This window comes from Bufo gargarizans, chromosome 1, assembly GCF_014858855.1.
Source record: "Bufo gargarizans isolate SCDJY-AF-19 chromosome 1, ASM1485885v1, whole genome shotgun sequence".
NCBI classification, from domain to species: Eukaryota; Metazoa; Chordata; class Amphibia; order Anura; family Bufonidae; genus Bufo; species Bufo gargarizans.
The window spans coordinates 231962812-231975710 of NC_058080.1; the positions used below are offsets into that span (position 1 = coordinate 231962812).

General features: G+C 41.8%; 1 protein-coding gene across 11 annotated transcripts in view; it reads left to right on the forward strand.

The window, feature by feature from the left end:
• The window catches only part of KIAA1109 (KIAA1109 ortholog), a 294629-nt gene that overhangs the window by 176235 nt on the left and 105495 nt on the right, over positions 1 to 12899 (forward strand). For 10 of the 11 annotated variants that reach the window (XM_044302174.1, XM_044302098.1, XM_044302121.1 and 7 more), the window contains exons 42-47: positions 3292 to 3511; positions 6307 to 6465; positions 9347 to 9522; positions 11120 to 11295; positions 11438 to 12144; positions 12604 to 12849. In XM_044302174.1, coding sequence (XP_044158109.1) covers positions 3292 to 3511; positions 6307 to 6465; positions 9347 to 9522; positions 11120 to 11295; positions 11438 to 12144; positions 12604 to 12849 — 1684 coding nt within the window. The remainder of the gene's footprint in view (positions 1 to 3291; positions 3512 to 6306; positions 6466 to 9346; positions 9523 to 11119; positions 11296 to 11437; positions 12145 to 12603; positions 12850 to 12899) is intronic. The other variant, XM_044302135.1, reaches the window with a different exon arrangement.

Genomic DNA, 12899 nt, shown 5'->3' on the forward strand with positions numbered 1-12899 from the left:
CGAGGGCTGGGACAAAACATCAGGGACCCAGTCCCCGAATGTTTTAACCTAGCAATGCCCATGCCTGGAACATGACTCCTGACTGCCATGCCAAGTACTCAGCATCGGGGTGCTACTCGGATACTGCACTCAGCATGACTGTGGCATCTTAGGGGTTAAAATGCCGGGATTGTAGTCATCTCTGATCCCGACAGTGAGAGCTGGCCGCCTGTATAGTAGAGCCGATGGTGGTGCGGGCCTAGATCTTTATTCAACACCATTGCCATGACATACTATTACAGCACAAGAAAGCACAGGGTTACGAGTTTAAATTTTCTTAGCCCTGTGTATTATTTTGCTGTCTTTGAAGCCCCTCCAGGCAGGTTTGGGTATTTTATGATGAAGTAAGACTTCTGACCACAAACTGCCTCTGTCTTTCCCTGCAGTGGACTTATATTTGTAAAATACAGTCCTGATCAAAAGTTTAAGACCACTTGGAAAATGGCAAAAAAATCCTATTTAGCATGGCTGGATCTTAACAAGGTTCCAAGTAGAGCTTCAACATGCAACAAGAAGAAATGGAAGTGAGACAAAACATTTTTTGAGCATTCAATTTAATGAAAACAACGAATAAACTGAAACGGGGCTGTTTTTCAGCTGATCAAAAGTTTAGGACCACACGCCTCACCTCCAAAAAAAAAACCGTAACCCTCCAAAACAGAAATCCAACTTCCAAACATGAACTCAGTAATGAGTAGCTCCGCCATTATTGTTTATCACTTCAAAAATTCGTTTCGGCATGCTTGATGCAAGCGTTTCCATGAGGTGAGTGGGAACATTTCTCCAAGTGGTGAAGATGGCCGCACGAAGGCCCTCTACTGTCTGGAGCTGTTGTCCATTTTTGTAAACTTCTCTTGCCATCCATCCCCTAAGGTTCTCAATTGGATTTAGATCAGGGGAACACGCAGGATGGGCCAAAAGAGTGATGTTATTCTCCTGGAAGAAGTCCCTTTTCCTGCGGGCATTGTATACTGTAGCATTGTCCTGTTGAAAAACCCAGTCGTTACCACACAGACGAGGGCCCTCAGTCATGAGAAATGCTCTCTGCAACATCTGGACATATCCAGCGGCCGTTTGACGCCCCTGCACTTCCTGAAGCTCCATTGTTCCACTGAAGGAAAAAGCACCCCAGACCATTATAGCGCCCCCTCCACTGTGGCGCGTAGAAAACATCTCAGGTGGGATCTGCTTGTCATGCCAGTAATGTTGGAAACCATCAGGACAATCAAGGTTAGATTTTTTCTCATCAGAGAATAAAACTTTCTTCCACCTTTGAATGTCCCATGTTTGGTGCTCTCTTGCAAAGTCCAAACAAGCAGTTCTGTGGCGTTCAAGGAGACGAGGTCTTTGAAGAAGTTTTTTTTTTTTTTTTTTGAAGCCCTTCAGTCTCAGATGCCGTCTGATGGTTATGGGGTTGCAGTCATCCCCAGTAAGGGCCTTAATTTGGGTCGAGGATCGTCCAGTGTCTTGACGGACAGCCAGTTGGATCCTCCGGCTCAGTGCTGATTACATTTTTTTGGGTCTTCCACTTGACTTTTTTGTTCCATAACCCACAGGTTCATTTAAGAAATTCCAAATGACTGTCTTACTGCGTCCCACCTCAGCAGCGATGGCGCGCTGTGAGAGACCCTGCTTATGCAGTTCAACAACCCGACCACGTTCAAAAAGGGAGAGGTTTTTTTGCTTTTGCCATCACAACGTGTGACTACCTGATGACAAAATGACAATGAATCCACATCTTTGCACAGATTTGGCCTTTTAAAGGCATGTGGTCCTAAAATTTGTATCAGCTGAAAAACAGCCTGTTTCAGTTTAATCGTTATTTTCAATTAATTCAATGCTCAAAAAATGTTTTGTCTCACTCTCATTTCTTCTTGTTGCATGTTGAAGCTCTATCTGGAACCTTGTTAAGATCCAACAATATAAAATATGATTTTTTGCCATTTTTCAGGTGGTCTTAAACTTTTTATCGGGACTGTACATATAAAATGCATGCTGCTGCATATGCTTAGGCTAGCCATACCTTTAAAAAGTTGCAAAGCCGCCGTACATCTAAGATGATTGGCCAGTGCCACTGATATACAATTACAGTAAGGGCTCATGCCCACAACCGTTTGCAGTCAGCAAACAGACCCGCAAAAAAAAAACAAAAAAACAACTGTGTTCCATCAATTTTTTTGTGTATCCATTATAACAATGCCTGTCCTTGTCTGCAAAACAAGGACAGGCATTTTTGTTTTTTTTGCGGCCCCATTGAAATGAGTGGTTCCACATAGGGGCTGCAAAAAAAGGGAACGGTTTTGTGTGCATGAGCCCTAAGGCCCCATTCACACAACCGTATTTTTTGCTGATAGGATGCGGATCCATTCATTTCTTTAGGTCCGCAAGAAATGCGGACAGCAGACCATGTGCTGTCCGCGTCCGTACGTCCATTCCGTAGCACCACAAAAAAGATAGAGCATGTCCTGTTCTGGTCTGTTTTGTGGACAAGGATTGGCATTCTTACAATGGATCCACACAAAAAAAAAAAAAAATGCAACACGGACGTCGCACGATCCGTATTTTGCAGTTGTGTGAATGCACCCTAATATATATTGCCAGCTTTAGGGTGCATTCACACAACTGTATGTATTTTGTGGTACTGATATATACGGATGCAGAAAGCACACGGGTTGTTCTCTGCGTTTTTTGCAGACCCATTCAAATGAATGGATCCGCAAAAGATGCGGACCAAAAATATGGTCGTGTGAGTAAGCCCTTAGTCTGCAGCCTCTCTTGTGCCCTCAAATTAGAATGATAATTTCTGATAAAAAGGGATCTGGCCACGCTAACAAGAGATGACCTGGAGCAAAATAGAAAACCACTGTGATAATGCGGGCTACATTAGGGGGCGTGGGTGATTTATTTTTTATTTTTTTGGTCCCTTATGGAGTTTACCTTTAAAATATGTTTGCTGCAGATTCTGAGGATTCATTTTCTAGTTGCACGGCAGACTGGGGGAGAAATTCATGTGTGCGTGTTTGAGTCCCCTGCAGTGTTATCTATACTATATACATCTTATACAGTTCGAGTGATTGTTTTAACCCACGCTCCCCTGCTCTGCATTGTCACTTGGCATTACATGACCTCACATCTGCTCTGCATCGCTTTCAGGAAAATCCACATCTTCAGGCTGCTCATGTCTCATAGATTTTGTCAAATTCGGTTCTAATGTAAAGTATGTGTGTTCTTTTTCTTTTTCTTTTTTTAAAGGGGACACACCCGTATCAATCTTTGAGCTACACTAGTGGAGACACAGCGAATGATTCTCCTGCCCATGTCAGCAGATCAGGAATGCCAGTGAAAGAAAGCCCAAGGAAAGAGAGTCTTCTGAGCTACTTGACTGGGAGTTTCCCTAGCCTGCACAACCTCCTGGATGGGACACCACAGAGAAATGCTGCCGCTGTTAAAAGCAGTTCTCTTACCAGGACAGGTATTGGTTGTATTGGTGCGCCATGGTTCTTTATTCTGTGTATTAAATGGTTATTTATATGGCATTGACTTGTTTTCTGTCTAAAATGAATAGACTGGGGGCAAAGTAATACCGAACAGTAGATGAGATAAAGCATGGCTTGATTTACAGTCTCTTATAGGTTCCAGAATCACAAGTGCCCTCTCCTGCTGGATCAGTTTTACCCATTTGCAAAAACTCTGTCACTGAATTATTTTGATTAATACTTTAAAACATAGTCTTTTTTGTAATTTTAAAGGCACAAAAGGTTCAATGTCATATGTCTATTCAGTTGATGGTTTCAGTAGGGGTATGCGCCGGGCTAGGCTAATTCACCTTATTTAGCTGAACTTTTTCCTAGAAATTAGCGGAGTTGGGGCCAGTAATGCAACCTTACTATATACAATTTCTCTAAAATGAATTATTTCCCTTCCCTGTGTGTAGATTTATCAAGGGATTTATGTCTGACGTATGGTGGCGGTTTGCCCACTAGGACAAGCCTGCACCAATACTGTTTGAAAATAGTCCTGGTTATCATGGCCTAGGACAGTGCTGGCGAACCTATTGCACAGGTGCCAGTGGCGGCACTCAGAGCCCTCTCTGTGGGACCCGCACCCTGGAAAAAGTCTAAGGCGTACCAATATGTTTTAGACTTTTCCTGCCATTTATCAGCGCATGGCTCTCTGAACAGCACAGCCAGTGCATTGAATGTAGGCAGGCTATTATAGCGAAGTGATAAAGTACATTGAAGATATACTATATTGGTATTCAGGTTAAATTGCCGTGTTGGCACTTTGCCATAAATAAGTGGGTTGTAGGGTTGCAGTTTGGGCACTCAGTCTCTAAAAGGTTTGCCATCACTGAGGCCAGTTCTACTTTAGAATGTACTGTTCCCACTAGGAAGGTGCCCATTACATAACATTAAAACCTAGGCACAGAGACAGTGGTCCCTGTGGTGTCCCATGAGCTGCTATGCAATTGCTTAAAAGAAAACCGATTTAGGTACTTGTGGAAGGGCTTTATTATTTTACAGGGAAAACATTTTGCCATGTGAAAAGTTTATCATGTGAATGATATATGGTTTCACTTGGACTCTAAAGTTGCCCCCTTATCCATAGTGTTCTATTTTTCCGTTACTATTGTGTGTTTGATGTATATTTCCATATTTCATCTGTCTTCTCTCACAAACAGTATGTTACATTGCACCATCTGTATTGTTATGTCCCCGCACAGGAGCATAACTGCATGTTCTAGTTGACAACAGCGTCTTATATGTCACACTATTTTAGTACCAGCTGAAAAACACACTACTCCAGGCAGTGTCAGCTTTAATGCATTATTTTCTCCTGCATTACATTAGATTTCTTCTAGTACCCCACTGGAGTACATGACTAGTCTTAACATTTGTAGAAAGTTTTACTAAGTGTAATTGTAACAGTTAGTGTAACTTCAATTTTTTTTTAATATTTAGGGGAAGTCATTAAAGTATTTGTGTAATATATTTTACTAACTGATTTTGCGCATTTTTAAAAAAAAAAAACTAACTTTGATGTTTTCCATTAGCAGTGCATTGTACACACTGAGGATGGCTCACTCTAGTCTCACTGCTGAGACTATATATTATTGTCCCTACAGTATGTCAAGTTAGGCTCCTTGACAGCCTGTCCATGCTGTATTCCCTGGCATGTCCCGGCAGCTAGTTAATTAGCGGATGCACCAGATAGAAAGAGAAGAGACAAGCTGTCATAATGGCGAGGGAGAAAGGGCTTTACATGACATACTATAGGGACAGTTCTATACATATGTGTAAACAGTCTGCAGCAGGGAGACTAGGGGCAGGCTCAGCAGCCTGACTCTGCCTATAGCAATGAGCCATCTTCAGTGTGTACAGTACATGCTGAAAATGGATTTTCCATAACCACACTTATTTAGAGCATTTATAGTGGTAAACCTGTAAAAGTAAACTAAAGCATTTACAGTAATACAAAATATACTAATCTCTTCCCCTACACATGAAAGGTTCATGTGACAGCTACGCTCTAAACAGTAATTCATTTGTTAAAGAGGTATTCCAGGGGTATCAGCTCAAGATTTCTCCACTTCACACTGCGCTTTACTTCCTGCTCCTGTCCCTACCTGGCTAAACCTTATTAGCCAGTGATTGGCTAAGTAGCATTCACAGCCTTTTCCTGCCATGTCAGGACAGGAGTGGGAAGTTGTGCCCTACAGGGACATGGGCACCGCCGGAATGGCAGCAGAAAGAAACTGGTGAGGTATCACAAACCTGTTTGTGCCTGCTGGAATACCCCTTTTACAACGTAAAAGTGCTTAACTGAGCAATGTGGCCATTCAGTTCTGATTCGAAGTCCTCAGATAGCCAAGCGAGTGGCCTTTGGAGTCATAGACCTCCTATGAGCCTATACACTGCTCTCCTCACTCTCCAGGATCAGTTCAGAAGTACTGAAAGGGCACATCGCTCAGTTGAGTGCTTTTATCCAGATTTTGTTGTCGGGGTCTGAGCTCCTGGACCCTCACAATCAAAACTTCTGACATGTCTCTAGAACATGTCGATTAGTTTTTTATGAAATGATAGGTAAACGTTAATAGGAAGTGTTTTTGGATTACTGTAATAGTTTTGTCCAATATAACCCGTTCACAAAATCGATAGTTTAAAGTGCATCTTTTAGAGACCATATTACACAGTGGATTATCATGTCTTCTATTTGCTTTCTTGGACATAAGAATTCTCTAAAACCTCTCCCGATTCATTGATACAGGGAATCCTGTGGCCACAGAAATGTTATCAGAACATCCTTTGTTGTCTGAACCATCCTCTGTGAGCTTCTATAACTGGATGTCAAATGCAGTGGGTAATAGAGGCGGTGTGGTACACGAATCACCCCTCATCAAGTCTGGACACAACAGTCTTCCAACAGGTATTGGCACTGAGGTTCTTTTGGAGCATTGTCTAGACAAAGTTTGTCCACTTACGAAAACTGTAAAAACTGGACAAACTATTCAAGTAAAACTGGGAATGTGAAGTCACAGGCATATAAGCATAGGAATTTATATTTCCTAATAAATAGCGCTTAAGTGAGACACCCTGAGATCCTATGACCAAAGTGACTACATTAATTTGACTTAAAAAGGTTAATTCACTGCTTCATTGGGAAAACCCCCTTATATTTTACAGTATATTGAGTGAAGGTCTTCGTTTTCTGTGACCATTTTCATACACCACCATACTGTAAATCCATATATGTGTTTTTTTTTTAACATTTGTCTTAAATAAGTAGTCGCTCTGGGAACCCCAAGAGTTAATGTGAGAGTAACAATTAACTGAATGCTTTTTTTTCTGCAGCTGCTGCTTTCCTAACTGAAGACCGTTGTTGTATTAATTGTTGTATAAGTCTAGATTTTTTTATGTGACTATTAAAAGGGTTTTCCAATTTCATAGTGAAATTTTTATCTGTCCATAGCACCCCAAACACTGCCTCATATACCTGTTTTTCACGTCAGCCCTTTTCTTCCCCTGTTCTCAGCATCACTGTATTCTGTCTGCAGCTAACAATTATTTGAATAATCGATTAGTTGTCGATAATTTCATTGATTAATCGGGAAAAACACCAAAATGACAAAAAAAAGGGGTTTATATGACTTTACTTGAAAAATTATGTTCAAAGGCAATACTAAAACAAATTGTGAATGGCACTGTTATGGGGGATCTGTGGATGGCACTGTTATGGAGAGGTTCTGTGGATGGCACTGTTATGGAGGGGTTCTGTGGATGGCACTGTTATGGAGGGGATCTGTGTATGGCACTGTTATGGAGGGGATCTGTGGATGGCACTGTTATTGGGGATCTGTGGATGGCACTGTTATGGGGGGGGATCTGTGGATGGCGCTGTTATAGGGGGGATCTGTGGATGATGCTGTTATGGGGGGGGGATCTGTGGATGACACTGTTATGGGGGATCTGTTGGTGGCACTGTTATGGGGGATCTGTTGGTGGCACTGTTATGGAGGATCTGTGGATGGCACTATTATGGAGGATCTGTGGATGGCACTGTTATGGGGGATCTGTGGATGGCACTGTTATGGGGATCTGTGGATGACACTGTTATGGGGATCTGTGGATGACACTGTTATGGGGAGGGGGATTGAGTGGATGACAATGTTATGGGGAGGGGGACCAGTGGATGACTATGCTATGGGGATCTATGGATGACACTATATAGCATCTTATGCTATATGTGTCATCCACAGATCTCCCCCATAGCAGTGTCATCCACAGATCCCCCTCCCCATAACAGTGCCATACACAGATCCCCTCCATAACAGTGCCATAGACAGATCCCCCCTCCCCATAACAGCCCTGGCCCCGCCGCTCACAGCAGTATTCCTTAACCGGCAGTAACTATACTTTAAATCATCTCCGCATCTTCTTTTACCTTACAATGAAGCTCCAGTAACAGGCAGAGCGGGCGGCGGCGTAACGTCACTTACTCACGTGACGCTCCTGCTCCACCTACTTTATTAATGAAGCAGGCGGAGCATGCGCGTCACGTGAGTAAGTGATATTACACCGCTGCCCGCTCTGCCTGTTACTGGAGCTTTATTGTAAGGTAATAAAGATGCGGTGATCTAAAGTTCAAGGACCCGCAGGCATAGCGCGTGACCGCCCGCATAGCAACGAATCGGCCGATTATTCGATAACGGGATTCATTGACAACGAATCCCGTTATCGAATATTATCGATAACGTCGATTAATCGTTGCAGCCCTAATTCTGCCATGATGTTTACAAGCAGAACTTCATATTTTCATCAGCTTCCTGTCGGGTTTTCTAACTAAATCCAGCATGCTTTGTTCTGTAATGTTCCTCGGGTCTTGTTCCAAGCCTCAGGAAACATTACAGAATAAATCTTTAGATAACCCAGCAGGAAGCTGATAGAAACAGGAAGTTCTGCTTGTAAACATCCTGCCAGAATGCAGTGATGATGAGAGAATGGGAAAGAAAGTTCTAATTTGTAAAAAAAATGTATATGAGGCAAAAATATGCAGTGTTTCGGATACTCTGGGTAGAAAAAATAAATTTCATTATGAAATCTGAGAACCTCTCTAAGGTTAAATTAAGTGTTTTGCAATTAGTTGATCTAAATTCCAAATTAATCTGTTTGGATGTTTCTGAAGAGTGAGGAAACCTACACACATTCAGTGGCAAATTAAATTCTTCCCATACTCCAAAAAAACGCAGATTAGGTTAATTTGGAACTTATATTATGTGCCTCATTGGAGACAGGACCTGTGGTGAGTAATGACAATCTATGTACAGCGTTGCACAACATATTGGTGCTATATAAATGATAATGATAATAATTTGAAGAAACAGTTATACCAAACTACTTATTTTTCCCAAATGTGTAATACTAACTCATTATCCTGAGGTCTGTTGTTCAAGCTCAGAGAACATACAGGGGCAGATTTACTAATCCTTTTGGCACAAAATGGCGCATATTAGGCCATGCTCGTTTCTTGTGAAACCATGCCCCACTCTTTTTTGCACAAGTTTGAAAAAAATGGAGAAGCTCTAGTTATGCCAAATTGCTCCAGTTTGCGCCATGTTTTTTGACAGATTCTAGCCGGAGACACATTAGTAAATCTTGGCCAGAGTATCTGACTCATTTGTGTTTCCTATACCCTCTTTTAGAAACTACACATTTTTGGATTATTTGACTTTGGTCAGTCCATACTTGTATCACAGTTTTTCTTTTTTCCTCATTAGCAATCCCTAAGCAAATTTAATTTGATGTTTTAGGAACTGCACATAACCTGCCAACTATTCCGTCTGCTTCTGATTTCAATACTGTACTGTCCAGCGAGCAGAACACATTAGATGGAACACATTCTCAGCACAGCACTAGTCAAGATGATATAGCAGGGATTGAAGAGGGCAACCAAGGATTTCCTGCAGTCCAGCTCGCAGATGCACAGGTGACATAGAAATACATTTCTTCTTAACAGTTCTCTTTATAACAGCATTTTATAGCAATTTGAGCATTTTATAGCATTTGAGGCAATGCTTTGGTTGTGTGACTCCATTTGTACCTCACATGTAGTGTATCGCAGAAGGTGGGGAGAGCAAAATGAAATTACCCACTTAGGCCTCATGCACACGACCGTTGTTTCATTCCATGTCCGTTGTTCCGTTTTTCGTGATTTTCTGCGGACCCATTGACTTTAAATAGGTCCGTTGAAAACTCGGCTAATGCACCGTTTGTCATCCGCGTCCGTGATCCGTGGTTTCAGTCCGTCAAAAAAATATAACCTGTCCTATTTTTTTGGGCGGAAAACGGTTCGCGGACCCATTCAAGTCAATGGGTCCATGAAAAAACACGGAGGCACACAAGATTGTCATCTGCGTCCGCGCGTCCGTTTTTTCCTATCATTTGCATGGCAAACTTGACTTAGACATTTTTTTTACTTTCCTTCATGTCTGGTAATCCTCCAAAAATAAAGGAAGACACACTGAAACGGATCACGGAACAACGGAACCCCATTTTGCGGAACGGAACACAACAACGGTCGTGTGCATGAGGCCTTAATCTAATTTATGATGCTGCTTGCAGACTGGTGATAGTAGCATATCTCCATTCACTGAAATTGTCTGTGGTGTTAAATAGTTCATAGTACAAAGGAAAATGGTGCGATGCCCAGTAAGCCCAATTTTTAAAGGGATTGTTCAAGTCCAATTAAAACTTTCCCAGCAACAATAAATGTACTAAAATTACAACAGAAATGCTAATCACCATTTTCTCCCCTGCATCACGATCCTGCCCTCCCTGTCAGTGCTTGTTACCCGTACACACCACATCACCACCCCAGCAGTTATGTGCCTTATACTGCTGAGGTCAGTGATTGTGTATGGGACATGCACCGCTGCAGCCAGGAAGACATCATGGCTGCAAGACTGAAGCACAGCGCTGGATGCGACAGGGTAGTAAAATGACTTATTTTGTTATTTAAGTACATTTTCTGCTGCTGGGCACATACTAACTGAATTTTGACAACTCATTCTCACAGCAGTATTGTGGGTACTATTTTGCCTATGTATGTTTAAGCCCAAACCAGAAGTGTGTCCAAAAGATGGAATATTATTAAATCTTTCCTATATACTATACTTTATCTGTTCTACTTCTGCATACTGATGCAAAAATTCTGACCAGAGTACTGTTGGTGAAACAGGATGTCGGCGTAGCTTCTAACAGTGTTTTATAGCATTTCTACCCCATTTTATTTTTTATGTGGCTAAAAGTATATAACTAAAACCATAAGGACCTATAGCAAAATCTGAAACTGGCTAAATACATAGGGGCACGTTTACTAATGCTTTAACTCCTATACTCCAAAAATTACCCAATTGTCCAAAAAACTCAATACAAATAACACATAACAGGAATAGAGGTATAAGCATAAAAGAACTTTTATTAAATAGATCACGAAAGGGACAATGTCAGACCAATTGAAATCTCAATAAATGGAGGACAGCAGTGCTGTGTCTTTCTAACAACCACAATGATATCCTTTGTAGGTGGTGTTCAAGCCTCTGCTCAGTCATACTGGCATCCAGTCACAAGATGTTGTACCACTCAGCTACAGGATGTATTTTGGAGAACACTTGTCCTTCTCTGGCACACTTGACTGTCTTAGAGCTGACATAGTTGATTCAGATACGTCAAAGGAAAGAAGAAGTAAAAGAGCGAGAAGGTTTGCCTTTCATTAACTTCATCGCCTTTACGTATAATAAGATATCTTCTTTTTTTTTTTTTTCCACTATTTATTTCATATTCATGTGCCATTCTTACTCTTTACATTATCTCCTTTTATTCTGTCCCGTTTATTTTTTTAGGCAAGGAGCCATAAACCTACCTCCTCTTGAATTCAAGCCAGCTTTGATGCTAGAAACGTTCAGCATCAATGCAGTGATAATGGAGAAATCCATGTGCACACCTCAGAATTCCACCAGTGCTCTCTCCTTTCATGATCTCAGCAAGAGGTACTACAATACCTTTCACTGCAACTTTACCGTTTCCTGCCAGTCCATCAGTCAACATGTAGACATGGCTTTGGTACGGCTTATACATCAGTTCAGTAATATGATTGATGATATAAAAGCAACACAGACAGATATCAAACTAAGCAGATATACAGCCGGCTCAGCGTCACCAACACCTACCTTCAAGACTAGAAAACACAGGGACTTTCGCTCCTCTGATTTCAGCCGTAGCTCTCGGGGCAGTTTAAATGGTGGATATAGGGTGAATAATATGAAGAACAAAAGAGCCAACAATGATACCAACAAAAAGGAGTCTCGGAACAAAAACTCTTTGGGAAGGTCAGAAAGGAGAACCTCCAAAATATCGCGAAAGGGCTCAAAAGATGCAGTAGATCATATGGCAATTCATATGGATGACTCTGATTCCATAACTGTGTCTGAACAAAGTGAGCCATCGGCCGAGTGCTGGCAGAACATGTACAAATTACTAAACTTTTACTCTCTAATCTCTGACCCCACTGGATTTTTGGAAAAGTCATCAGAACCACTTGGCCCTGCAGGTAAGAAAGCATTACTGAGATTTTTTCCATGCAGCACATTTAAAGGAGTTATCCAGGAATTAATAGTGATGACCTATCCTCAGGAAAGGTCTTTATTATCACATTGGTGGGGGTTCAACTCCCAGCAGCTTTCATAGCACAGCGCTGTACATTGTATAGTGGCTGTGCTTGGTATTGCAGCTCAGCCCCAATGACTTGAATGGGGGCAGAGCTGCAACTAGGTCCTGTGACCAATGTACAGTCACATGGCCTAGGAAGGGACTGCGGCACTTACTGAGCGCAGGCCTCTCCTAACAGCTGATCGGCATGGATGCTGGGTGTTGGATAGGTCATCACTCTGAATTCCGGGATAACCCCTTTAAGTATTTTTATGTACTAATAACACGTTGCTTATACTGAAACGACTTTTGTATATTTTATAGTGATTGAGTTTTTCTCTTATTTTTGAATAATGCCTAGGAGGGAGGAGTCCTTCAGAGCCCACGTGCAAAGTGGTGTTTGAGAATGAACAGGACAGCAATAGCTTGAACAGGAGTCAGAGAAAACGCAGCTTGATTGCAGCTGAGCCACAGCATGTCACCTTGATAGTTTTTGGAATAGGCATGGTGAATCGCACCCACCTAGAAGCTGACATTGGAGGTCTGACAATGGAATCGGAGCTCAAGAGGATTCATGGGAGTTTTACTCTAAAGGAAAAAATGAAAGGTACAGTTTTGCACATTAACTGTGAAGTCCTAACTTTTCTTGACCTTTAA